This window comes from Haliotis rubra, unplaced genomic scaffold (genome assembly GCF_003918875.1).
Source record: "Haliotis rubra isolate DU_JTF1 unplaced genomic scaffold, ASM391887v1 Scf59, whole genome shotgun sequence".
NCBI classification, from domain to species: Eukaryota; Metazoa; Mollusca; class Gastropoda; order Lepetellida; family Haliotidae; genus Haliotis; species Haliotis rubra.
In genome coordinates, this window is record NW_025767290.1 from 2,230,368 (window position 1) to 2,258,281 (window position 27,914).

The 27,914-nt window shown below is 41.9% G+C and overlaps 1 protein-coding gene across 7 annotated transcripts in view; it reads right to left on the minus strand.

Moving 5' to 3' along the window:
• LOC124254984 (protein patched homolog 1-like) overlaps positions 1-27,914 on the minus strand; it is a 42,710-nt gene that overhangs the window by 3,122 nt on the left and 11,674 nt on the right. For 3 of the 7 annotated variants that reach the window (XM_046688825.1, XM_046688827.1, XM_046688826.1), the window contains exons 5-20: positions 27,146-27,272; positions 26,494-26,591; positions 25,093-25,213; positions 24,381-24,504; positions 23,322-23,494; positions 22,387-22,635; positions 20,520-20,697; positions 19,884-20,015; positions 18,542-18,562; positions 16,794-16,915; positions 15,511-15,690; positions 6,969-7,094; positions 6,229-6,373; positions 4,984-5,105; positions 4,336-4,515; positions 1,916-1,932 (exon numbers count right to left, since the gene is read on the minus strand). In XM_046688825.1, the coding sequence (XP_046544781.1) occupies positions 1,916-1,932; positions 4,336-4,515; positions 4,984-5,105; positions 6,229-6,373; positions 6,969-7,094; positions 15,511-15,690; positions 16,794-16,915; positions 18,542-18,562; positions 19,884-20,015; positions 20,520-20,697; positions 22,387-22,635; positions 23,322-23,494; positions 24,381-24,504; positions 25,093-25,213; positions 26,494-26,591; positions 27,146-27,272 (2,115 nt within the window). Of the gene's footprint in view, positions 1-704; positions 1,933-4,335; positions 4,516-4,946; positions 5,106-6,228; positions 6,374-6,968; positions 7,095-15,510; positions 15,691-16,793; positions 16,916-18,541; positions 18,563-19,883; positions 20,016-20,519; positions 20,698-22,386; positions 22,636-23,321; positions 23,495-24,380; positions 24,505-25,092; positions 25,214-26,493; positions 26,592-27,145; positions 27,273-27,914 lie in introns of those variants that run through there. The other 4 variants (XR_006892596.1, XM_046688822.1, XM_046688828.1 and 1 more) reach the window with 4 other exon arrangements.

Sequence of the window (27,914 nt, forward strand, 5' to 3'; positions counted from 1 at the left end):
CCGATGACATGTGTCAACCAAGTCAGCGAGCCTGACCACCCGACGCCGTAAGTCGCCTCGTACGATCAATATTCTAACCCGGACCTTCACGGGTCAGATACCTTAAAGACAAAGCCACATGTACTGACTAAAACAAGGATTTTCATCACAGTGCACTGGTCATAAAGATGCCCAGATGTGTTGGATGAAATGACAAAACAAAACAAAATGGGATAACAAAATCACTACATCTGCGTGAAAATTTTCCCATGCGAAATATTCAAGTAATTATGAGGAATAGCACCACTTGTGCACCTAATGGTTCCAGATTGTTTATGAAGATCAAAACAGGTTGATATTTCAACTATTTTGTTACCATACTGCTCTTTTAAATTTCAGAAGAATACCAAACCATACTTTCTCAAAACTACTGTCTTCAATAATGATAAATCAACTTGTAATTTATATATAAAAGACAACATATAAATAACCCTTGACCTCAAATTTACGAATGATAATTCCGAGTGGGTTTAGTTTGTACCCCTCAACATTTGGTTAAAAGTGTATGTATTGGCTCAAAAGAGATATACTAGTAAACAAATTGCAATATGTAACTATGAATAATGGTTTCTCGATGCGAGCATGCCCTAATATGACAGATATGGAATGTTGTAGGAAACATGCACACTGCACACTGCACACGACACACGACACACGACCCTGACCTTGTTAATTCACATCCTTGAGGAAGCAGCAGGAGAGACAAAGCATTACATAGAGAGCAGCTCAAAAAATTCAAAGCCGGATACAAAAATAATTCCTTAAGTTTTGAGACATACCCAATCCATTCCAAGTTTAAAACATTGTGAAAATGTTAATATCCTCAAAGTGGATCCTCTGTGCAATGATTCATGAAGGTGGTGATAAGGTTGAGAATTGGCTCCTTTACTCAATTATTTCGATAATATTATCACAGTGATGCGTTTCAGTTTCACAGCAGAACTATGACAAATACAGCTGTTTTTATCAACTTGAACTGAAATTCGGCTGAAAAGTTGATTAATGTCTGATGGAATACCAGCAACTCCAAACTTGAGGAATTAAGATCTTTACCAGAGATCCAATCTTTGATCTGCAGCCTTGAAGGTTAGGTAAGCAAGAAGAGAGTGACAGGAACCGGTAACTATGAGAACCAGACAAAGCAGTGGTAGATAGCAGGAAGAACAATCCAGGACGTCTGATGAGACGAGACACATCTATATCACACACAGCTACCACCAAATCCTCATGCTAGCTAGCTGGTTCCTGCGACCAGTATTGGGCATGGAGGGGCTGGAGTAAGTGTTCTAGAATATTGTCTTCTGATCCGAGAGAAAAATCACAACTACTAAGATTCACTGTCAAATAACATCAGTGGCTATCAGATGCCAGCTGATATCACCAGTCTAAAACTGTGAGATATATACCCCCGGCACTAGGCGACCTCCCTTCAAAAAAACTTTAATCTAGGTACGAAAAGACTAGTAATAACTACTTAAGATTTCACTAAGTATTTACCAAAACTAAGAGCAGAAAAAAGTTCAAAACTTCAATGTTTATGCCAAAAGGGTTCTCCTTCAGACTAGTAATAAATACTTTAGACTTCTGATGTCTTTTTCAGGAGTATTTGAAAATATGATTCCAACTTTCAGTGTTTATGCCAAAACGGTTTCTCTTTGAGCCTTGTTAATATATCTTTCACACTTCTGATGTCTGAGTATTTGTAAACATGATACACCCGACTCATACCTTTGTATCGTGATTTCAAGGTCAAATGCAAATGGATATAAGTGTTCTGAGCGAATTTGAAGGTCAATCAGCTATCACTTTCACTTTCCGATTTCTGCAAAGCTAAGGCAGGAGGGGGGTTGGTGGTGACATGAAACAAACAACTTACACCGGCTCTAGCAGCGGCTAGAAACAGAAATATAAGTGAGTGAATAAGCTGGAGGCTTCTTTGAACAGTATTACGGTAATATCACTGCATGTTAACTGCATGGAAGAAAAGCTTGAAGTGATACTAGTCACAGACGTTTATCACTTCAGTGAAGCCTTACATTGTGGACAAACCTAGAAATGTAATCAAGGAGAATCTGGTATTTGAACCAACAAAGACATGTATCCTGCTGATCCAGGGGGACACAACTCTGCACAGATAATTTAGGCCCCCAAGATGTCTGGGCCTCTATGTCTTCCTTGTTATGAGAGCATGGTTTTAATGTCACAGTAGCCAGAAACTGTGTGAAGCCTGATAGGTACACAAGCATTAGAGCTATATATTATATAGACAGTCCTACAAGTACATTACATTGTTGTTTGTTGTTTTTGTTTGTGTGTTCTTTAACGCCACACTCAGCAATATTCCAACATTGATGGAAGCGGTCTGTAAGTAATCGAGTCTGGACCAGACAATCCAGTGATCAACAGCATGAGCATTAGTTATGATGAGTGATCGAGTGAGTGAGTTAAGTTTTACGCCGCTTTTAGCAATATTCCAGCAATATCACGGCGTTGGGACACCAGATAGTTATGATGACATGCAGTTCGTATATGATGAGGTGAATCAATTAAGTCAGCCAATCCTGTTAGTCACAACAGTTTTACTATGAGCTGGAGGTTATTTCTAACCCGCATCTTCACGGGGAACATTTTACTGACATCTCCGTTATGAGCGGATCACACTGACAATGTGCCAGTTATCATAAAATAAGTAAAAAAAACAGAGGTGGCACTGAATGAAAGCTTGAACTGCTGCACATGAAAACAATTGTGGGTTATCACATGAAATAATTTATAAAGAGTTTCTGCTGAAAGAGAATAGGATATTTTATGTAATATTCACATCCATGGCGGAATTCTGTGGCAGAATGTACATTATGGATCAGCAGGCAAGTTTAACACCACTTTGGTCACTTGAAGGCAAGCCCAAAGGAATGTAGGTCTAAGACATTCAATGCTTTGGTGAAACTCAAGAACACAGATATAGTGCTGACTAATCAAGAATAATATAGTCAGGGCAAACAGGCACTGATCACAGGGTTCTGCCACATCAAAGGGACAAAACTCTGAACAACGAACTGTGCTATGTTCGAAGACTGGTCCAGCCATTCCCAAATAGTTGAATGACGTGAAAACATTCAACAACAATGGATGTCCAATTTGGAACGATTCATACAATCTGTCACAAATCCATGACCTGTTGTAGGACGCACTTCTATTCAATATTTAGCTGCAATTTCATTAAAATCAGATCTTAGTGCTCAGTACCAATACACAGAGATCTGGGGACATCTTGAGAGTCACATTAGAAGTTATGAACGATTAATGACTAGCACAAAGTCAATATTAGTCAATTAAAGCTTTCTTTAGCTTCAATATGGCTAGTTTCAATCTAACTTTGAAAAATGAACACAAGAAAATTCTGTAATGTCTTGATGGCCTCATAAACAATTTACTGACAAGACCAGAAAGTAAGTGAGTTGGGTTTAATGCTGGTTTTAGCAAATATTCCAGCAATATCACGGCGGGGGGACACCAGAAATGGGCTACACACATTGTACCCCATTCTCTTCCCACAGAGGTTACTTGTCATATCTTCCTACGAACCTCTGTTCTAATACGGCCATATTTCCCGGTTCTCGTAAAATCCCCTAGTGGCAAAAGATCGCGAAACGAATTATCTCCCTTCTTTCTATCCAATCAGAACAGGTGTCACATCGACTTAGATTCAACTTGACTAACACAAGCAAATGTGGGGCCAAAAATATCCCCCATCTGCCGGGGGACTTGTGTTGATGTTACACACAAGACGTTAATGGCTAGCTTGTCCGTTGTCAACGAGGGTGATGGAGACGCCACTGATCCGCCATAACATGACTTAGTTCTGTCTAGAAGAAACGTTTGCGCATCACGCAGGGGAAGAGGTTTAGTTTTCTCGAAGCATACGGAAATTACCAAGGCCTTGCGAATAATCACTTTTGAAACAACGTTGCTGATTGCACAACTAAATCTGATTGCCTCCAATCACCAGTCTTGAACGCTCACACCATGAAAGGGCCGTATTAGAAGGTTACGTAGGAAGATAAGACAGGAGAAACCTCTGTGGGAAGAGAATGATTGTACCCATGTGAGGAATCAAACCCAGGTCTTCAGTGTGACGAGCGAACGCTTTAACCATTAGACTACCCTACCGCCCCTGACGTGATCTGTGCACCAACATCTGATTATTAATGAGATTGCAAAAAGTTTAAAATATTAAGAATAATATGCAAAATAAAGACAGTTCGCTTCTGCTGTAACAATGAATAAACGTCCTACCTGGACATGACCGTTGGGACCATTAGACGTGGAGTTCTCTTCCTTCACTACTGTGATGTGATTGGTCGATTCTTCTGTTTTATAGCTGGACTCGTAAGGCTGTGGGCCGACCCAGCTGAGGATAACAGGGAGGTAGGCCAATCCATGGAACAGCCCAAATATCACAACCGTCATGAACACCTGGCCAACATACATCATCATTTCCAAACATCCTCATAGAAAACTTTCAAATCTAGCCATGTTGTCTTCATGTATTGCATTGTCATCGATCATTAAATTTCAATTATTCTTTGCTACCTCTTGCTGCATTTAAACTAGACAACAATTAAAATGAAAACTATCCTGAATAATAACATCAATATTTTGTTGATGACCACCTCAACAGACGTGAATCTCTCTGGACCAAACTCTAAGGTATATTTTTTGTCTCCATGTCTGATATTGCCACACCCTGCAAAATTCTATGTAAAAGGTGGCAGACTATAATTATATTACCCAATTGAACTGGACAATCCAGTGACTGGTGCAATGAGCCAAAATACATGCCATGTTTGTTATGCAATGTGTTTAATGGACTGTGAAAGCTGAGTCAAGGCTTATGACAGAGGTACCAAGTTGACAACAAGGAACCCTGGGTAGGAGAGTTACCCGGAAGAAGAGGGCAAATCCATAACTAGAGCTGTTTGCCAGGAGGACGAAGGCCAGGAAGGTACTGAAGCCACCATTGAACACCGCGGGGCCGATAGTCTTCAGTGTCAGGATTGACCGATCTGTATCAAAATACATCATGAGTCTGACCTACAAGTTATCACCACTTGCAACAGTGAGTGAGTGAGTGAGTGAGTGAGTGAGTGAGTGAGTGAGTGAGTGAGTGAGTGAGTGAGTGAGTGAGTGAGTGAGTGAGTGAGTGAGTGAGTGAGTGAGTGAGTGAGTGAGTCTTGTTTTACGCCGCTTTTAGCAATATTCCAGCAATATCACGGCGGGGGACACCAGAAATGGGCTTCACACATTGTACCCATGTGGGGAATCGAACCCGGGTCTTCGGGGTGACGAGCGAACGCTTTAACCACTAGGCTACCCAAAAGCCCCCACTTGCAACAGAATCAAGCCAGTCTTGTAGTTTGGCCCAAACACTTCTTACAAGACAACTGTCAGCACTGAGAACTTAATGTTAATTTTTTACTTTGAATCTAAGTTGATGTCACTTGCTTGTTAAATCACAATGGACACACTGAATCGCCACAGTCAGATAGTGAATAGCTACACGAGAATCAAATGACAGTTCTAATGCTGATCTTATCAGCCACCGCGGTCTAGGCATCTGACTTTGTGTGCTGGCGATTAGGTGCCTGACTCTGTGGGTGTGGGTTCGAATCTGGGATGGGACTCAACCCAGAAAGTACTAGAATCTGTACTTTACTAAGAAAGTGTAATCCCAAATATAACATATGTTACATTTGACCACTTTCTAAAATGGCATTGTGTATTTCATATGGAGAATTGAACCAAAGCCTTCAGCATGAAGAGCAGATGCTTTAACCATTAGGCTACCCCTCTATCCATCAAAGAATTATCTTGTCCTTGAACGTTCCACAGATTGCAGATTTTCATATATAGTATGACCATGAAATTATTGAGAATTTTAGGAATATGTTTAATTGGATTTCTAGTATAAACAACCTTGACCAGCTATCAAGTGCTTGGTTTCATTCAAGAGAGACAACTCCGTTAATCCTTTTTCATTAGTTTGTGACGAGTTATCCCCCTTTGTTTACTTGCTAGCAGACAACATTTTCAGTGATCCTCAGTATGGATGACTTAGTTCAGTATAGTTCATTGTCCTGGAGTAATGAATTTTAACTGAAGGTAATGCTCATTGCCTGGTTGACTCACAGTTGCGGTCTCCATGCACTGTCATGAAGGTGTGACCTATATGTGCGGAGTAGTCGACGGCGATGCCCACGGAGAGGATGAGGAGCACGCTGCTGGCGGTGTCGATAGTCACGCCCCACAACTCCAGTGCTCCAGCAACATCAATCTGCAACACCAACAACCCAACATTGGTGAGAATAAGTCTCTGCAGTGCCTCTTACAACATACCATGCCTTCAAAGTTCAGAAAAACAAAGTACATGGCATATTCTTTTTAAAAAGGAACTTCAAGGAACTGCTCAGAAACTATGTGACATCCAATTACATATACCAGAACACAACAAATGTCTAGGAAATATCAGCCATCATGGAATACAACAGGAATATAACACCATGAAACTGCAAGAACTCAAACTTGTTGAAATTTGTTATCCGAAATTTTGAATCAGTGGCATGCAATAATTAAGAGTCGCTGAATTGATATGAATTGTTACATATTTGTTGTTTCACGGGTCTGATTTAAAATCAATCCCAAAATACTTTTGATGCAGAAATGACAAAATAACTAGAACTTGTTTGGTCAAAACTGTTAATAATTCTTAAAGGGCCTCTTCCTCACTAGTCAAAACCCTGCACGGTCATGTGACTGCGTACTTTATAAAGACGTCCCTTGTATATTACCAACAGTTATGAATTTCTTTAATTCGCCCTAATAGTGTAGTGTGTGAAGAATATAGGTTCCCCAGCCAGTTCATGACTCACCAGAGTGAAAACAACACAGGTGAAGACAAGCACTGATGTCCAGATGTTTGCGATCAACAGCAGCGTCACCAACAGCACACAGCCACCAGCTAGACCCAAGTTCCGGTACAGCTCCGACAACAGCACCTATATGTCAACAACACTTATTGCACTGACACAACAATAATAATATGTAATTTGCTTATTGCTTGTCTCCCTTTCCTTCCGAATGCTAGTGGAACACTTGAATCCCCTTTTGAAGCTCCCTTCAAAAAAGTGGACGTAAAATCACTTACCAGGAGTCACCTCCCTTTCCAGGTTTTGGCGGGAACGGCGCCACCCGTCTGCCATGCTCTTCACTCTCTCCGTATTATAACCCGACACACTGGTTTACTGGGAAATCCAGAGTGCCTTGAGGGGAGGTTGGGAGGGCTTACCTCATGAGTCAGGATAAGTATAAAATATCAATTTTAGTCAGAAAATTACATATTTTTCCTTATCCTGACTCATGCTTGTAGCTTGTAGAATCCGACGGTATAGGTGGTGGGTCAAGCCACCTCTGGATTCCTTAGTGATGAATTTACGTCCTATATACCCCCATGGGAACTTTAAATGGCACTGCTGCTGTTGATCCATATGTCGAAATAATTTGGTAATTTGGGGGGACCACAATATATCAAACTCTTCTGTAACCGTACATGTGGATTTAAATAACTCCAACTCTTGATGGTCGTATCAAGTGGAGTAGTGACCCTATCCATGTACAAGTAATTCCTTACTAGTACAGGGTCCAATATTCATGCTAGTCTGTTCTAGACGTGTACATGGACTATAAGCTCTATTCCTTGGAGTACGAGCTTTGCATGACATGCGGTAAAAGGGCGAGATACATCTCAGCGCCTTTGAGGGACCGTCAGCTGTTGAGCTACAACCAGAGGTCCAAACTGGTGGATACCGGAGACATCCTTGGTAGCAAAGTCTCTGAGGTAGTGGTTAGCAAATACTGTCTCCGATTTCCAAAAACACCCTTCCATGATCGTGGATATTGAGCAGTTTCCATGTAGAGCAAGTGTAGATGCCAGTGCTCTAACTTCGTGCGGATTGGAGGCTCGAGGAGGCTCAAGTCCTGCTGCCTTGTAGGCTCGTAGTATGATTGCTCTCATCCAAACTGATATCGTAGTACGTGAGATCTCTGTGGGTGTCTCCGACGATATGGGGATGAAAAGGCGTTTGAATTTTCGTCTCCTGGTTTTAGACTTCTGTAGATATATTTTCAGCTCTGACTGGACATAGGGATAAATCTTGTATATCCTGTGGACCAAGGATTGTAGATAATGCTGGGATGTGGAATTGTCTGTCCGGTTGACCTGGCAGTTGATTCTTAGCTATGAAATCCCACCTCAATCCTAGATGAACCGTGTTGTGGCGTGTGTCAAAGCGTATCCGTTCAAAGTCCAGCATGTATTTCTGACTTATGCGTGCGCTGTAGCCAAGGCGATCAGAAATAGCGTTTTCTGTGTAAGAAATTCTTAAGAAGTTCTTTCTAGTGGTTCGTACACATCACTGGTGAGATGTCGTAATACCACGTTGAGATCCCAAGCCGGCGCTTTAAATTTCATTTGTTGGTCTTCCAGTTTAAAAGAGCGTAGCAAGGCCAGTAACTCTGGCACCTTGGTCAGTTTCACGCCTGTCTTCATAGTGATAACTGAGCTGAGAGCCGCTAGGTATGTAGATAATGTCGAACCTTTTAATTTCTTCATTTGTCTGAGATGACAAAGATATTCCGCCACTTGAGGATGTGTAGCTTTCACTGCAGTGAAACCTTTCCTCGATGCATATTTCTCAAAGCTTTGCCACTTGTCGTCATACAAGTTACGAGTAGATCTGCGTAAAGCTAGTGTAACTGCTTTCGCTGCTCTGGCGGAGTATCCTCTTTTCGACAAGCAATTCGTGATACGTTCCATACGTGTAGGTGGAACAATCTGGGATACTTGTGAACTTGCTTGGTGTGAGGATGAATTAGTAGGTTCGGCCAAACTGGAAGTTGTATTGTTGGTTTTCGATTTCTTGTAAAAGAGCGGGAAGCCACGTTCTTAACTGGCCAGTAAAAAGTGACCAAAATCAGTTGTAGATTGTTTGTCTGCCTGATTTTCTGTAATACCTGTGGTATTAACGCTGGTGGGAGGCAGCGTGGCGTTTAGCCCTTCCCATGGGATGCTTAGAGCGTCTGTTGCCCATGCTTGTGGATCGGGAATTGGAGAGAGGCGAATGTTGCCAGTTGATTGTTGAATCTCGTGGCGAATAGGTCTACGAGTGGAGATCCTATCGTCTGTATGATGCATCTGAACGCTTGTGGATGTAACATCCATTCTGTTGGGGATGGTTGATGTGGTCGAGATAGCGCATCTGCTATTACATTCCTGGCTCCCGGAATGTGACATGCTTTCACATAAATGTTGAGATTGTCTATTATGTTGAATAGTTGAAAGCTGAGGTCTAGAAGATTGCAAGATCTTGTTGATCCTTGTTTGTTTATGTAAAACGCCACTGTTGAGTTGTCCGTATGGATCATCAATTTTGCGTTCCTTAGTACTTTGGACCAATGTAGTAGGGCATTTACTACTGCTTTTATCTCGAGCATGTTGATATGCAGATTCATTTCTTGTTTCGACCATTTCCCGGCAACCACTTCGTTGTCGAGGTGTGCTCCCCAACCGTGCAGTGATCGTCTGTGTAGAGGTGGACGTTGCACTCCGGCTCTATTAAGTAGTTTCCGTCGCAAACATTCGACTTCTGAGTCCACCATAGTAGATATGGTTTTAGCCTGTCTGGTATTTGAAGGGATCCAGACTGTGTAAGTGGGCGTTCACAAATCTCTGTAGTGGGCTTGGTTGTAGTCTCCCTCTGCGTGTCATGTCTTGAGCTGACGTGAGGAGACCTAATAGGCTCTGCCATTCTCGTAGTGGTAACGGAGAGAGTAGAACTTGAGAGATCATTTGTTGAATCTTGATCCAACAATCCTCTGGAACGAGAATGCGATTCTTCGTTGTTATAAGCATATTCCTAGGAAATGCAAGTCCTGAGTAGGCTGTAGTTCCGACTTGAGGAGATTTACTAGCCATCCTAGTTGAGTGAGAAGTGTGATGGTGAAGTTCAGTTGCAGTCTGAGTTGACTGGGATCTTGCTGAGCTTGAATCCCGTTGTCTAGGTAGAACGCACTGCGTAGACCTCGACGATGTAGATATATATTGATGGGCTTTGTCACTCGAGTAAACAACCAGGGGGTCGACGATATTCCAAATGGCAGGACCTTCCATTGGAAATGGCGTCCGTTGAACAGGAATCGTAGATATTTCCTTGATTCCTGATGGATCGGGATGTGTAAGTATGCATCCTGTAAATCTATGCTGGCGAGATAGTCTAGCGGACGTATGAGCTGTCGTAGCTGTGGAAGATGTATCATCTTGAACTTTGCGGGTGGTAAGAGGTAATCTTTGTTGAATTTCCTCATGTTGTAAATGAGTCGGAACTTTTCTTTTGAATTTTTCTTTGGTACCAGAAAAATTGGGGAGTAGAAACCTGGTGTGACGCAGTGTTTTATCTCTTCTATTGCCTCTTTCTCTAGTAGAGATGTGATGGCTTCTAGTAGATTTCCCTTCTGGTCTGCAGCGTAGATGTGAACCATAGGGTTGATTGTTACTGGTGGTACTGCTTGTAGCTGTATCCTGTAACCTGTGCATAGAATCTGAGATCTGTCGTGAATCTGAAGTCGTCTTGAAGAATTCCCCAATTCTTCCAGTAGAGTTGCAGGCGTCCACCCACTTGTGAGGGTTGTACGGCTGGGGGTGGAAGACTCCAGTCGTTCCGAACCTGTATTTCATCGTCTGGAACTTCTGGCGCCTCGGAAGGGCCGACCTCTTCCGTAGTTACCTCTTGGAGCTGCGGATGGGCGACGAAAAGAATCCTTATTTTCTTTAGCGTTGCCTGATTTCTTATCCCTTGCTCTCTGGATGCCTGCAAACTTCGATTTGCCGGAATAACGTTGGGAGGTCTGACGTATTACACTGGCCAGTGTATCGATAGACTTGATCATCATTACTTCTCAGGAATCTTTAGCGACTTCCTTGGCGACTTCATCAATTTCTCCTGCAAAAATGGATGGTGCTGACCAAGGGGCTCTGTAGAGTGTCTTGGTAAACTTCTCGCTCCAAGTACATGAAGATAATAGTCCTTGCCTTCTTGATAATGTTAAGCCTGCAGAAATGGATGATAGGTGTTCAGACATGAACTGATGATCCTTTTTCTGTGTAAGTAGAGCTGAATAAATCATTCTATCTTCCTCTGAAGTTGAATTCTTAAACTTCGAGATGAGAGTCTCGTTGACAGCTCTTGACCAGGCTAGGCCGAAGAAGGTTCGTCTGGTTACTGTGTCTAACTGTGCCAGTTTTTATCTTCTATCTTGTAAGCTTTAGTCGAGTGTGTTGATTGATGATCTTATAATTCTCATCTATCTCTGGGGCCTTCATGAAGGGTTCCATGTGGTGTAGAGAGAACTTCTTAGCGTTGAGCGGCGGAATACTCTGAGTCTGGTATTTAGTTGCCTTCTTGAAGGCTGTGCTGAGTTGTCTGGAGCGTCTAAGACTGGGTGAAGATAGGTGGCATCGTGAGTGAGTCTATATCATCATTCACCATCAAGTATGATAGTGCCGTTGGTCTCCTTAAAGGGTGATCGCGAGTTCCAAACCGTTGGCCATCCATGACTTGATTTCGAGTCGGAAAATATAATTCGCCGTCATCTTCCTGCTCTGAGGATGGATGTCTTCTATTGTCGTCTGAACGAGGAGATCTGTAAGGTGATCTGTAAGACGATCTGTGTGGTGACCTGCGTGGCGATCTGTAAGGCGACCTGCGTGGTGACCTTCGTGGCGAACCATACGTTCGTGAATGTGTTTGTGACATCCTACGTGGGGACCTGCGTGGAGATAGAGATGACCGTGCGTGCCTTCGCGCGAACCTGCGTGTTGGTGAACGGCTTTGTCGAGGGTTGGAGTCTTGTGACGAATCTCTATGCCGCGCCGATACGGATGTTGATTCTCTTCTCCTTGGTAACGAACCGTTGCGTGCAGGTTCGTGACGAACGTCTGTATCTGACGTCGATGATGATCTTCGTGGGCTCGGCGAACGTCTGGTCCTTCCGTCGAACGTAGTTGGTGCGGAGTCCACGTTGGTATGGCTGCCAGGTATTCGTGCGAACGCTGTAGTCGAGCTGGAATCTTCCTGTATGCTCTGCAGGACGTTGGTTCACAACGGACGTGGTGTGCTGCTCAGTTGACCTTCACTCGGGTTCGTCGCAGACGTCGTCTTCGTCGCAGCTCTCTCGCGTGCGAACCGTTGATCCAACAGATCCAACATCTGTTGGGTAAATTGCTGCATAAAGGCGCCCGGGTTGAAGGTCTGCGTTGTCTGTTGTACTGACGACGCATCTGAGATGGATGAGGCTTCCTCCGAAGGGCGTAGAACCTTCGTGCCGAACGTCTGCGTTGATAGGGTGTCCTGCGTGGTTACTGTAGAAGACGTCTTCGTCTTCTTCTTAGATGTGATCTCAGGGATGAGGATGGGCGGCTCATCGTAGACATCTATTTCTTCCAGAGGGACGATCTCAGCTGAAAAGGACCTCGTCTTCTGCGTTGCCCCCCGTGTGGAGACTTCGCCGAAGTCTTAGCTGTAGCTGCCTTCTTCCTCTGGGAAGACGATGCCCTAGTCTTCTTAGACTGCGAAGAGGGTGTCTCAGATGTAGATGACCTCTTCCTCGAGCCAGCGTTGTCTAAGGCGGCAACCTCCTCCGTAGGCGACCCCGGTAGACCACTGGAATGGTGTATCTGCGCAGACACCAACTGCCCGGTCCTCTGCAAGCTTAGCCGGTTTAGACATGTCGTGTAATTCTCGTCTGGACCTGTCCTTTGCACGTCTAGACAGATAATATGAATATTTGTAAAATGCAATATCAGACAGGTGAAAACACAACTGACAACGAGTGTCAGATAAACATATAGGCTTGCAATTAGGACATAGGTTATCGCGGATCAACAGCAGACAAAGCGATACCTACAATCAGAACAAGATTTCATCAATTGTAAACAATGTGAATAATCGCGTAAAAGCGTGACAAAAACGGAGAAATTTGAGAATTATTTCCGTAAAATATTGTAGGTAAATGTTAGCTAAAGCCTTATACAGCTAATTTAGAAGAAAAGCCTAAATAATAAAAGGATATAAAGCCGTATAGGGGACCAGGTGCTCTCACAACCGCCCACTCGGGCGAATCAGGAGAGAGTGAAGAGCATGGCAGACGGGTGGCGCCGTTCCCGACAAAACCTTGCAAGGGAGGTGACTCCTGGTAAGTGACTTTACGTCCGCTTTTTTGAAGGGAGCTTCATAAGGAGATTCAAGTGTTCCACTAGCATTCGGAAGGAAAGGGAGACAAGCAATAAGCATGAGTCAGGATAAGGAAAAATAATAATAATGGATATTTTTAGCGTGCCATTTTCCACCCACTGATACATGCTCAAGGTGCTACATAAAAGCATACATACAATGCATACAGAGGACCTACACCTACATCTCTGTCACAACAGGACACCTACAGCTCTGTCACAACAGGACACCTACAGCTCTGTCACAACAAAACACCTACATCTCTGTCACAACAAAACACCTACATCTCTGTCACAACAGGACACCTACAGCTCTGTCACAACAGGACACCTACAGCTCTGTCACAACAAAACACCTACAGCTCTGTCACAACAGGACACCTACAGCTCTGTCACAACAGGACACCTACAGCTCTGTCACAACAGGACACCTACATCTCTGTCACAACAAAACACCTACATCTCTGTCACAACAGGACACCTACAGCTCTGTCACAACAGGACACCTACATCTCTGTCACAACAAAACACCTACAGCTCTGTCACAACAAAACACCTACAGCTCTGTCACAACAAAACACCTACATCTCTGTCACAACAGGACATCTACATCTCTGTCACAACAGGACATCTACATCTCTGTCACAACAGGACACCTACAGCTCTGTCACAACAAAACACCTACATCTCTGTCACAACAAAACACCTACATCTCTGTCACAACAGGACACCTACAGCTCTGTCACAACAAAACACCTACAGCTCTGTCACAAAAAAACACCTACATCTCTGTCACAACAGGACATCTACATCTCTGTCACAACAAAACACCTACATCTCTGTCACAACAGGACACCTACATCTCTGTCACAAAAAAACACCTACATCTCTGTCACAACAGGACATCTACATCTCTGTCACAACAAAACACCTACATCTCTGTCACAACAAAACACCTACAGCTCTGTCACAAAAAAACACCTACATCTCTGTCACAACAGGACATCTACATCTCTGTCACAACAAAACACCTACAGCTCTGTCACAACAAAACACCTACAGCTCTGTCACAACAGGACATCTACATCTCTGTCACAACAAAACACCTACAGCTCTGTCACAACAAAACACCTACATCTCTGTCACAACAAAACACCTACATCTCTGTCACAACAGAACATCTACATCTCTGTCACAACAGGACACCTACAGCTCTGTCACAACAAAACACCTACATCTCTGTCACAACAAAACACCTACACCTCTGTCACAACAGGACACCTACATCTCTGTCACAACAGAACACCTACAGCTCTGTCACAACAGGACACCTACAGCTCTGTCACAACAAAACACCTACATCTCTGTCACAACAAAACACCTACATCTCTGTCACAACAAAACACCTACATCTCTGTCACAACAAAACACCTACATCTCTGTCACAACAGGACACCTACATCTCTGTCACAACAGGACACCTACATCTCTGTCACAACAGGACACCTACATCTCTGTCACAACAGGACACCTACAGCTCTGTCACAACAGGACACCTACAGCTCTGTCACAACAGGACACCTACATCTCTGTCACAACAAAACACCTACATCTCTGTCACAAAAAAATACCTACAGCTCTGTCACAACAGGACACCTACATCTCTGTCACAACAAAACACCTACATCTCTGTCACAACAGGACATCTACATCTCTGTCACAACAGGACACCTACAGCTCTGTCACAACAGGACACCTACAGCTCTGTCACAACAGGACACCTACAGCTCTCACTACAGAACTCTTGTTGAAGTTAAGCAACGTTAGTCACAGAGAGTACTTGGATGGTGTGATAAAACAAAACGAAACAAAACACAATAACACCCATAGTTACAGAGACATAAGATGTAGATCTTGTTGTAAAACGGTTCCAAGAATGCTGATGTTGTAGGTCCAAGTCCCAGATTTGTGAATACAATTCTCCGTCTGAAAGCACTTTACCCATGATTATCAGCTTCACCAAAGGCGTTGACATTTTAAACCTTATCACTTCAAGCTTTTCCTCCTTTGACATACTTGACATACTATAACTGACATACTCACTCTCTCATATACACAGCGACACAAACCTTGTTGGTCTCGTATGTCAGGTAACTCTGGGAGTAGGCAAACGCCTGGTATTTGGGCAGATCTTCACCGGAGTATTGTGGGAAGTCGATGTTGTCAATTATGCGTCGTAAATCTTCCATCGCTGCTATTTCATCTGCTGAGTCTGGCTGTAAGGTGTGCCGCAGTGTCATGTAGGATGCCTGGAATGTGGCATACAGGAACATGACATACAGGAACGTGGCATACAGGAATATGACATACAGGAACGTGGCATACAGGAACATGACATACAGGAACATGACATACAGGAACGTGACATACAGGAACGTGGCATACAGGAATATGACATACAGGAACATGACATACAGGAACATGACATACAGGAACATGACATACAGGAGCGTGGCATACAGGAACATGACATACAGGAACATGACATACAGGAACATGACATACAGGAACGTGACATACAGGAACGTGGCATACAGGAATATGACATACAGGAACGTGGCATACAGGAACATGACATACAGGAACATGACATACAGGAACGTGGCATACAGGAACAGGAACATGATGTACAAGAACGTGACATACCCAGAACATGACATACAGGAGCGTGGCATACAGGAATATGACATACAGGAACGTGGCATACAGGAACGTGACATACAGGAGCGTGGCATACAGGAATATGACATACAGGAACATGACATACAGGAACGTGGCATACAGGAATATGACATACAGGAGCGTGGCATACAGGAACATGACATACAGGAACATGACATACAGGAGCGTGGCATACAGGAACATGACATACAGGAATGTGGCATACAGGAACATGACATACAGGAACATGACATACAGGAACATGACATACAGGAATGTGGCATACAGGAATGTGACATACAGGAACATGACATACAGGAACGTGGCATACAGGAACGTGGCATACAGGGACGTGGCATACAGGAATGTGGCATACAGGAACATGACATACAGGAACATGGCATACAGGAATGTGGCATACAGGAACATGACATACAGGGACGTGGCATACAGGAACATGACATACAGGAACATGACATACAGGAACATGACATACAGGAACATGGCATACAGGAATGTGGCATACAGGAACGTGGCATACAGGAATGTGGCATACAGGAACAGGAACATGATGTACAAGAACGTGACATACCCAGAACATGACATACAGTAACAAGACCAACGGGAACAATATGTACAGGAGCGTGACATACATGAACATGGCACTCAATAATGACCACTTCCAGCTCACCTCTATACTTATTGGTGGCAGTGTGGAGTTCATCTTGACATATCTGGCCAGCTGGATTCCAGGGCCTGTGAGGAATGTGTACATCAAGTTGTAGAACTCCGCCTCAGACGTCGGGACCATACCTGTAACATCGTCGAATGAGTCATCACTGTTTATTGGGACCTACTTGTAGACAGTAACGGACAGGAAGTAGATAGTCAACACACAATGCCTTTTAGAAAGTAGTCAAATGCAAAATTTGTTATATTGGGGATTACACTTTCTCAGTGAAGAGCACATTCTTTGGGGGGTTGCGCAGATAATAATAATAATAAATTTATATAGCTCCTAGTATCCATCTGACTAGCTAGTTGCTCACTGGATGCTGTCCCACTTGGGGCCACATCCTCTTGTTATAAACAATTCTCTATAATGTCAGTATTTACACAATGAGGTCAAGGTCAGCAAAATCTGTATTCTAAGCTGTGGGTTCTACACTAAACCTATTCTAACCCAGGGGACCTGTACTAAACCAGGGGACCTATTCTAACCCTGGGAACCTGTACTAAACCAGGGTATCTTTCTTACCCTGGAGGAAGATTCATTCAAGAATACATCATCATTGTGATGCAAAAATACAACTTTGTTATGTTCACAGCAAACAAGGAATCATCTTATGTTAGGCTACGTTTATGGGACTCATTGAGTGAGTGAGTGAATTGGGTTTAACACCACTTTTAACACTAAAACAGTAATATCACAGTATGTTCACTAAATGTGGGAGAAAAGACAAAGTAGCATGGATATGGTCCAGACAAAATCTTAAACATAACTGGGTCAAACCCACAATCCTGGCATTCCCAAGGGACACAACTCTGCACAGCCAACTGTGTTGCCTAAGGTAACCACATGCCCCAGGCATACAAATGAGAAGTTGCAACTTTAGAGTTAGTCCACAGAGTGTTGAAAGCAAGTCAGTGTAATAACTATGCAAGATTAATATGAAGACAAGCTTGAGGCAACTAAAGATGATATCTACTGGCTGTTTCACCTCTTACCATAAAATGCAAAATAAATAAGGCAAGATGCATTTAACTGGAAAATATAAAAATGAGTTCAAACAAGTAAACTTGAAACCAGAATTTTGTTAATAAGAATCTGCTAAGCAAACAGGCACACCAAAACTGTATTCCTATGAATAAACAATGACATTAACTTGTACTCTCAAGCTGTCTGAATCAACACTTAATTGTTTGTTGTTTAATTTTGTTTACCGCCGCACTCAACACTATTCCAGCTATAAGACAACAGTCTATAAATAATCATGTCTGGACCAGACAATCCAGTGATCAACAGCAAGAACATCAATCTACACAATTAGGATCCCTTCGTCGCCTCTTACGGCAAGCATGGGTCACTGAAGACCAATTCTAACCTTGATCTTAACAGGTCAAATCAATGCTTGAATGCTTGAATGGAATTTGATAACTGAAGAATAGTTTTGGAGTTAATCACAGTGCAGTAAAACATCATTGACCTCTCTCATTCTCTCAAACAACTTGATACATTTTCATGATAAACCACTTTAGAAAAGGACTCAACACTGAAACTAAAACAAACTAAAACTGAACCACATTACACACAGTGGTTTACAACATGGAAGTCTGTCGTGCTTCATGCTGACCTGGCATGCAAGACAGAAGGTTAGTATAGAATATACGGACAGATATAGAGATGTTAGAATATATACAACCTCATAGTTCACTTACTAGTTGTAGTACCGTCAGTATCTGTAAGCAGGTTAAAACTAGTGTTGGGAATTGGTTAAAATCTCATAATTGATGATTGGTTTATTACAACCGACCAATCATCGAAAATAATTGGTTAGCGTCATTTATGAAATTTGTTAATGCACATAAAAATAATGAAAAAACATGTAGTTCTTTTGGGTTTTTTGGCAAAATTTCACATCTTTAAAGGATGACTAGTATGTCAGGAACATAAATTTCTTGGAGTCTTTAAGATAAATTCAATCATGACTTGAAACGAACTTGTAGTGCTTATGAAATGTAACAGACAAAACCAACCTTGTGAAAAATATTGTTTATGAAAACAAGTGTTCCAGAATTGTTTGTGTTCGATTATGAGAAAACATGATCGATTGCGTGGTCGTTTAGTCACTACGACCAATCTTCAATTATTTCAATTAATCGGACCACCACTAGTTAAGACAACAATAAAGAGCTTCAATGTCATGTCGCATTATCAACATGTTTTCCTCAGTACGGTAAGACAATGTCTGGTTTGACTATAAAACTACAAACTTACTTCCTTAAATTGTAATAAAAGTGAAGAAATTATTAAATGAAATAAATAAAATTGATAAGAACAATTTTCAAAATGTCCTTATTCTTGAAAGTACTGAATTACATGTAATGACCTTAAAATTTAAAAATATTTTTGTGTTATATCCATTGAAACTGAAAAGAAAAGAGTCTTGAATTCTATTTATGTTAATGTTTATTTCACGCCTACCAAAGAAAACTTTCCCACTGTGGAAAAATGCAGAAAAGCCCATATTAATTGTTGAAATAGCAACATAAACATAATACCTTGCTACTGAAAGCATGAAAGCATAGAAGGTGAGGTGAAATGGGGTTTAACGTCGTAATTAAGAATGTTTCGCTCATATGACGACATCCATGTGTATGTATGTGTGGCTGCTTGCACTAGCCCAGACTTAAACTGGTTTTATAGAGCTAGCCCACTGAGATACATTGCCACAGTTAAGCATGAATACCCCATTCAGACACATTATACTGACTCCGAGCCGACCAGTCCTTGTTGTACCCATTAATGTCGAGCACCAGGCTGGGACCAACAAGTACCATATTTTAACGTATTTTGGGGATCGAACCCGTGACCTTTCCCTCTCTAGGCGGGAGCTCAAACCACTACACAAAGCTTGGAAAACAAAGCTGATTTAAACATGGCTTTGAACAGTGGCATGACTTAAAGTGATTCTGGTTGGGGGTCACAACGGTCCCTCCTTATCTAGGATTCAAGCCCATGAGCAGTCCTCGAAGATGACACATGGACCTATGTACCCACCATTCCTCCTCCTCCAGTCTTGGAAGACCTGGAACCAGCTGGTGACGGTTCCATTCTGGGTGTACTGGCTCTCGCTCACAAACTTGTATGCAGCATCAAGAGACTGAGAGCGTTCGTAGTAGTCGAATCCTCCTGGAAAACATCAGCATCATCAACACCATAGAAGTTGTCGTCATCATCGTCATCATCATCATCAACACCATAGATCTTATCATCATCATCATCATCATCATCTTATCCTGCATAATAGTATTACATCATAGGCTTGCAGGATTCAATGATCAAGGACTCAAACTCCAGATAAAGATTCTTGACCTGGGCCTAGATTTTCGAAGCTCTCTTATCGCTAAGATAGTCGTAAGTGCCACACATTAACATTAATTTACGACTATCTTAGTGCTAAGAGAGCTTCGAAAATCTACGCCCTGTAAGCTTGAGGTTGTTCATTTTAACAAAGTTGTAATTGTTTAACACCTTCATCACACTTAATAATTGTTTGAGAATATATCTATTTCCAAACTATTTTTTTACTGAGCCTCATTAACAAATCTATTCGAAGTGAGTATCAACACAAAACTTGGGTATATTCCAGAAAACACACCTCAGAAAGGGTCACCTTTGATACCAAGTACTTACCAAAGTATACAGCTGTGTCTATTCCTTCATCAGGGAAATATCTTTCTTTGGCCTTGACAAAAGCATAAGCGTAGGAATCACTGGGAATGTAGTTGACGAGGTCAAAGTCTTGTCTCAGGAGGATGAACCTCCACATGAACACACCAAGCAGCCCGAGAGTCGTCACAATCACTAGGATCTGAAACAGGGGCAAAAATATAGGACTTGTTTGATGGTAACGGCACAGGCAGCAGCATTCTAGCTACTGAGATTCATTCAGTTAATCCTGGCATGAAATTAATGTGAAAAATACAAGTTCTTGCTTCCATTAATGAATAACAGATTACTATCGAGAAAAACAGAAGTTTCTAGTTATATCAGGTTGACAGGAAGAAACAAAGACATGCTCTCAAGCTCCCAGTAACAATGCAGTGGAGAGGTAATATATTGCTCTGATAAAAGTGCTGGTTCCAGTGTGGTGAACCACAGTTGACAACAGCAGTGGTGTACGTAACTTTCCAGATGGTTTTGAATTAGCAGCATTAGAGTTATCTGCCCCTTCTACACAAAAACATGGCCGGAAAATTTGACAGGTTTCATGATGAGACAATTCTTCAGAAGGCTGACAGAGAACTCTGGATCTTAATGTAATTTATTGATTCTTCATTGATCATGTTTGGACACTGAATTCTTAAATTTGTTCTGATGGATAGCATTTGCATTTCAGTTTGAAAATCATCTCATAATAGTACAAGCATTGTCACTAAGGTGACATAATCCCCCGCCGCAAATTATCACATCAAACTTAAAAAGTAATGAAAGTTTAAGATGAAGTTTAAATGTCAAATAAAACATGACCAGTCAACATCTCTTGATATCTTCTCTTTAGTTGTTCAAACACACAAATATTTTCAAGACTGTCTTTGACCTTGACCTGAATGTCATAGTGTATGAATATGCAAAAATTCTACTAAAGAAATTGCTTATTGAAAAACATTCAAGGGAAGTCTTGAAAGTCTATGAAGAAATCCAGTGAATTCAGGTTAACATGCTGAAATCTTCAAAGTGTCGCAGTGACCTTGAAAATTATGTGAAGATCACCAAAATTGACTGGGCACTGCGCCTTCCCTAGATAAAGCTTGGTGTTGAATATGAAGAAAATCCAGTGAACGGTTCTTAAGATAGCTTAACATGCAGCTTAACATACTGAAATCTTCATAGTGTCACTGTGACCTTGAAAATTAAGTGAAGGTCACCAAAATCCACTAGGCCCTGCCCCTTCCCTAGATACAGCTTCATGATGAATATGAAGAAAATCTAGTGAGTAGTCCTTGAGATATCACGCTGACAAGAGTATAACGTTAAAGTCCCCTTGTGACCTTGAAATGAAGGTCAAGGTCACCAAACCTGACTGGGACCTTTCTTATACTGTGATGAACCTAGGTACCAAATATGAAAAGAATCTAGAAAACGGTTCTTAAGATATTCTAATTCGTACTTACGGACGGATGAACATACGGATGGACGGAGCCTTATTCTATATTCCCCGCCTCGCGTTAAACGTGCGGCAGGGGATGATAAGGCAAATGGGGATAAATTTGTGGGAATTCTGGTTTTGGTTCTTGAAAGATTTTTCTCTCATATTCTGCAAACCAGGTGGGTTATTATGGAGTGTGTCATGTGACATGATGTCATAACCTTCTGGAATGACGTCACGTCTGTGAGGCTTCAGTGAGAAAGGACATAAGGGATAATTACTCGTGAATTTTGTACCTTACGATGTCCATAAACACTATGTGTATTGAGATGAAGATGAGCATCCTCACTTCACAGATTTCAGATTTGCAGGTGTTATTCAGTATTTGATAAGTTCATAAGACATTCTCACTTTCACAGGTAGTTTCATCAGCGCTCTGCCGTAGTACCTCTCCATGAATTTGGGCATGAAGGATCTCTGGCTGCAGTTGTTGGGTGTGTAGTTCTTGTGTTTGTAGCAGCAGACGCAAGCATTCCGATGTGATTCTCGGCGCTTCTGGTCCAGTGATAAACACGCAACAAAAAACGTTGACTGCAGGACGTACAGAGCCAAGATGCCCAACGCTGCATAGATACAGAAGGCACTGAGAGCTGGGATGACCTGCAGACAAAGAGAGCAGTGGTCAGATATATCGTCTGTTAGGTGCAGACATTATAGTTCTCTCATAAATCTCCTAGATGTTTCGTATAAGTGTTTACCAACAAACTGTGATCCCAATAGCATTTTTTTGCAGGAAATCAAATGAAGAATTCTTTGGGGGCCAAAACCTTCAACAACAATACTTCTCTTCAGCATTTTTACAAAGAATAACTTCTCTGAGTGGCATTTAGAAGTTGGTGTGATTAACGATGGGGGAAGTTCTGTGAATATATAACATCTACACCAGAACGTTTCTTACATGCATAATACAGAGGTTGTATATCCATAGAACTTTCCCCATTGTCCTTTACAAATATATATTTTGTGTTAAAATTCCAAATTAAAACTCACAAAACAGCAGAAGGTACTTCATTATCATCAAGTTGAAGAGTTAAGTTGCAAGATAAATATTTAGATTACCGGTAATTGGTATTTTGCTCAATAAGTTGATCTCAGATTTTGTTCATCCAAATTGTGCTAAGATTCTTATATAGTATGATTGTGTTTGTATGTCATAATGTGCGTGTGCATGTGCATGTGCGTGTGTGTGTGGCTGCCCGTACTTGTCCAGGCTAAGGTTTGGTTTATAGTTCTAACCAACATACCCCCAACCCCCTGTACCCATCAGAGGGACAATGCCAACTTACAGTTGATGCACCGATGCCAAACGCCACAATGTCTGTGATTGATGTGACGGTGACTGACACGCCAGCGTGTTTCATCATCACCGCGACTCTCTGTGGCAAGGGAAGTAACTCCTCCTCCGGCGTGAGATTCTTCCAAGACTCCACGATGACGAACATGTCATCCACACCTATACCTGTGGGCATCAATCAAACATACTTCATCTACACAGATCGTCAGGTGATAGTGCTTCAGTGTCACAAAGATCAAATCAGAAATAGAAACTGACCATGTGAAGTTGTGATGATCATTATACATAACTGTGTTCAACAGTGACACACATTCAGCACATACACACACCCGTCATGCGGGTTCAATATTTTGAGTGGAAAGTAAAATCACCGTTCACAAAAACGCATTCTCTTCATTCATGTTATATTCAGCGAAATAGCTGCCAGCCTCTTAGCCTGTTGCCAGTAGTTTTTAGGAATGACAATAATCTTGGGAACACCCTATCCTGCTTGTGTTGTAAGGCTTTTGTAACTTCATATTTGAAAATTCAAATTTAACACAAAATACCTACTGTGAGGATGAGGATGATAATAGTGTCAATGTAAAAAAGAGTGAGTAAGTGAGTTTAGTTTTATGCCGCTGTTAACAATATTTCAGCCGGAGACCCCATAAATCAACTTCACACATTGTAGAGAAATGGAACCCAAATCTTCAGCGTGACCAGTGAACACTTTAACCTCTAGGCTGCCCCACCCAACATGTATAAAGCAGCATATTGTAAGAAAACGTTGGCTCAGCCTTGTATCAAACTTTGGTCCCCCCAACTGTACATTTATATTAAACATGTTATGTTAAATGGGGGCAGTAAGGCAGCCTTGTGGTTAAAGCATTTGCTCATCATGCTGAAGACCCAGGTTCGATTCCCCACATGGGTACAATGTGTGAAGCCCATTTCTGGTGTACCCCGCTGTAATGTTGCTGGAATATTGTTAAAAAGGAGCATAAAACTACAATCACTCACTTACATTAAATGCCTATACATTGCATAATACACATAAACAACCACTTACCAAGCAGAAGGAAGGGCATGATAGACTGTATAGGGCCATATATAACATCAAAGACTGTAGCTAGTCCATAGGCAAATATTATTGCTAAACCAACACTGAACAAGCCAATGAGAGAGAGGTATATCTGAAACAATGGCAAGGCAAATTAACTATTGTAATAAGAAAAACATGGGAGATATTAAATAATCAGATGTTCTAAATTTCTTCTTCGACAAATCAGCCAGAATTGTATGCTAGCTTTAATGACACAACTGAAATAGAGATTTCTTCAAATGGCATTTAGATGTTGGTATGTTGAACAAGGGACACAATTGTATGGATAGACAACTTCTCAATCACAATGAATGTGATGTTTCGGTGTAAGTATTAACACTATTATCAGACAAGGCAAGAACATTAATTGCTTGATAACAGTGTCACCTTCACCAAAACATCACATTCATTGTAACAAAGAAGTTGTCTAGCCATAGAATTATCTCCCTTTTTTACACTTCAATTTGTTTATCCTCTGAAGGGTTATAGATGCTTACCACAATGATGAATTACATGCGTATGGTGCAGGCAAACCGAGATTTGAACCAAGAATAATTGACTTCTGTTAAGACAAGGGTATGCAACACTAAACAATATACCTTTAACAACCGATTAGAGGGCAAATCACAGGGCCCTTTGTGAAAAACATTAACAGATTTAAGACGTGTGCAAGACGAACCCTTTGCTCCAGCATGTTGAATCTCCCGAGAGACAGCATGACGAACACGAAGACAATGCTGAATCCAGCAGACAGAAGCTGTGTGTCCTTGTTGATGGCGCCGTAACCTTCATCATCAAAACTACAACAGAAATGGTTGCACACACTAAATTTCTGTAGACCTAACACCCTAATATTCTGATAAGGTGTCACTATGAACCATTTCACATTGATCAGTTTATTGACACAGATCACGAACTGAAAATTAAAAATGAAAGATAAGCTTGACCATACGCCATGTATAATAACTAGCAACATATTCACATGCACCCTGTTTAATTATGGATGAGGTGTTCACATACACCCCGTTTCATAATGTGCGAAGCGTTCACATACATCCATTTAATCATGTGTGAGGTGTATAATTACCAGTGAGGTGTACACTACGCCCTGTTTAATTATTGGTGAGGTGTTCACATACATCCATTTAATCATGTGTGAGGTGTATAATTACCAGTGAGGTGTTCACATACATCCATTTAATCATGTGTGAGGTGTATAATTACCAGTGAGGTGTACACTACACCCTGTTTAATTATTGGTGAGGTGTTCACATACATCCATTTAATCATGTGTGAGGTGTATAATTACCAGTGAGGTGTTCACATACATCCATTTAATCATGTGTGAGGTGTATAATTACCAGTGAGGTGTACACTACACCCTGTTTAATTATTGGTGAGGTGTTCACATACATCCATTTAATCATGTGTGAGGTGTATAATTACCAGTGAGGTGTTCACATACATCCATTTAATCATGTGTGAGGTGTATAATTACCAGTGAGGTGTTCACATACATCCATTTAATCATGTGTGAGGTGTATAATTACCAGTGAAGTGTACACTACACCCTGTACTTTTGTTCACATACACTCACACTGTTAACTGTGGAAAGTGTTCACATACACTCACACTGTTAACTGTGGAAAGTGTTCACATACACTCACACTGTTAACTGTGGAAAGTGTTCACATACACTCACACTGTTAACTGTGGAAAGTGTTCACATACACTCACACTGTTAACTGTGGAAAGTGTTCACATACACCCTGTACTGTTATCTGTGAGAAGGACCCGTGAAGGTCCAGGTTAGAATGAACCTTCGGTAACCCATGCTTGTAGTAAGAGGTGACTAACTGGATGGGGTGGTCAGGCTTGCTGACTTGGTTGACACATGTCATCGGCTCCCAATTGCGCAGGTTGATGCTTATACAGTTGATCGCTGGATTGTCTGGTCCAGACTCCATTATCTACAGACTGCTGCCATATAGCTGGAATATTGCTGTGTGCGGCGTAAAACTAAACTCACTCACTCACTCACTGTCTGTGAGAAGGATATACACCCACTCTATAGCATTACCTGCGAGAAGCGTAGATATACACCTCCAGGGTCTGCACGATGCCCTGGCGAGCCAGCTTGATCACCTCCAGCTCCCATGCCTTAACTGCCTCTAGAATCTGAAACATAGTGTCACAGTGTAGGTGCATCACAGAATCACATCTCCCCTCCCTGACGACCCAAACCCCCAAACATACACAACCTGTCTGCTCAAACCCGCAGACCGCCTCCGTGGTGTAGTTAGTTAGAGCGTCCGCCCAGAGAGCGGAAGGTCGCGGTATCGATCCCGACTGCGTCATACCAAAAGACGTTAAAATATGGTACTTGTTGGTCCCTGCCTGGCGCTCGGCATTAACGGGTACAACAAGGACTGGTCGGCTCGAAGTCAGTATAATGTGTCTGAGCGGGGTATTCATGCTTCACTGCGGCATGGTATCTCAGTGGGCTAGCACTATAAAACCAGCTTATGTCTGGGCTAGTACAAGCAGCCGCACATACACATTCACACGCATGCACGTCGTCATATGAGCGAAATATTTTCAAGCACGACGTTAAACCCAATTTCACCTCACCTCACCTCAAACCCGCACACCCAAACCTGCACACAACCCTATGTCACTCCATTCTTTACCTCCCTCCACATTTCCAATCTCAGTCTCGCCCAAACGTTTACCTCATCATCCTTCCTGAGGACCCAGGTGATCTGAGTAGCGGTGGCGTCCTCAATGTCCCCTCCCTGTCCTCTATGTACGGTCCCTCCAAGCATGTTGGACACATCGAAATCTGTGCCATACACAGGGCTGTAACAGTATCATAGCACCTGTGTACATTATGGTTCTAAATTGTCACATTATCACTGCATATGTATAACATATAGCTACAAAAACATAGACTATATAGCTTACAGTGTATTTCAATATATACTGTGTCATGGCACGCAAATGAAGGACTTTTTCAATACCTGATGGCTAAGTAGCAGTAACTTTAAAAAGGTTTTTAAGGAATACAAATAATCATGATAAAGCTGCAAAAGTATACAATAATGCAACAAATTTATACAATATGACTTTGAGTGTACAATATGGCTGCAGAATGCGAGGAATATTATACAATTATAGACTGGTGATGAGGTCAATACCGGTGTAACAGGCCAGAGTATACCCCTGTCCCAGATTATTCCCCGGGGTTAAACTGGGCTAGCCCAGACTATACCCCAGGTATAATCTGGTTAGCCTAGTTTATACCCCGGGGTATATTCTGAAATAGGCCATAGTATACCCCCCTAGCCAAGATTATACCCCTTCGCCGAGGTTATACGATTATCCGTCTGGAAATGGTCCATGAGTGAGTCATAAAAACAGGTATTGACCGAATTCGCCACTCTATAATTGTGTTATTATGTAATTACCGAAAAAAAGCTTCTAAAATAAAAAACATGTCAA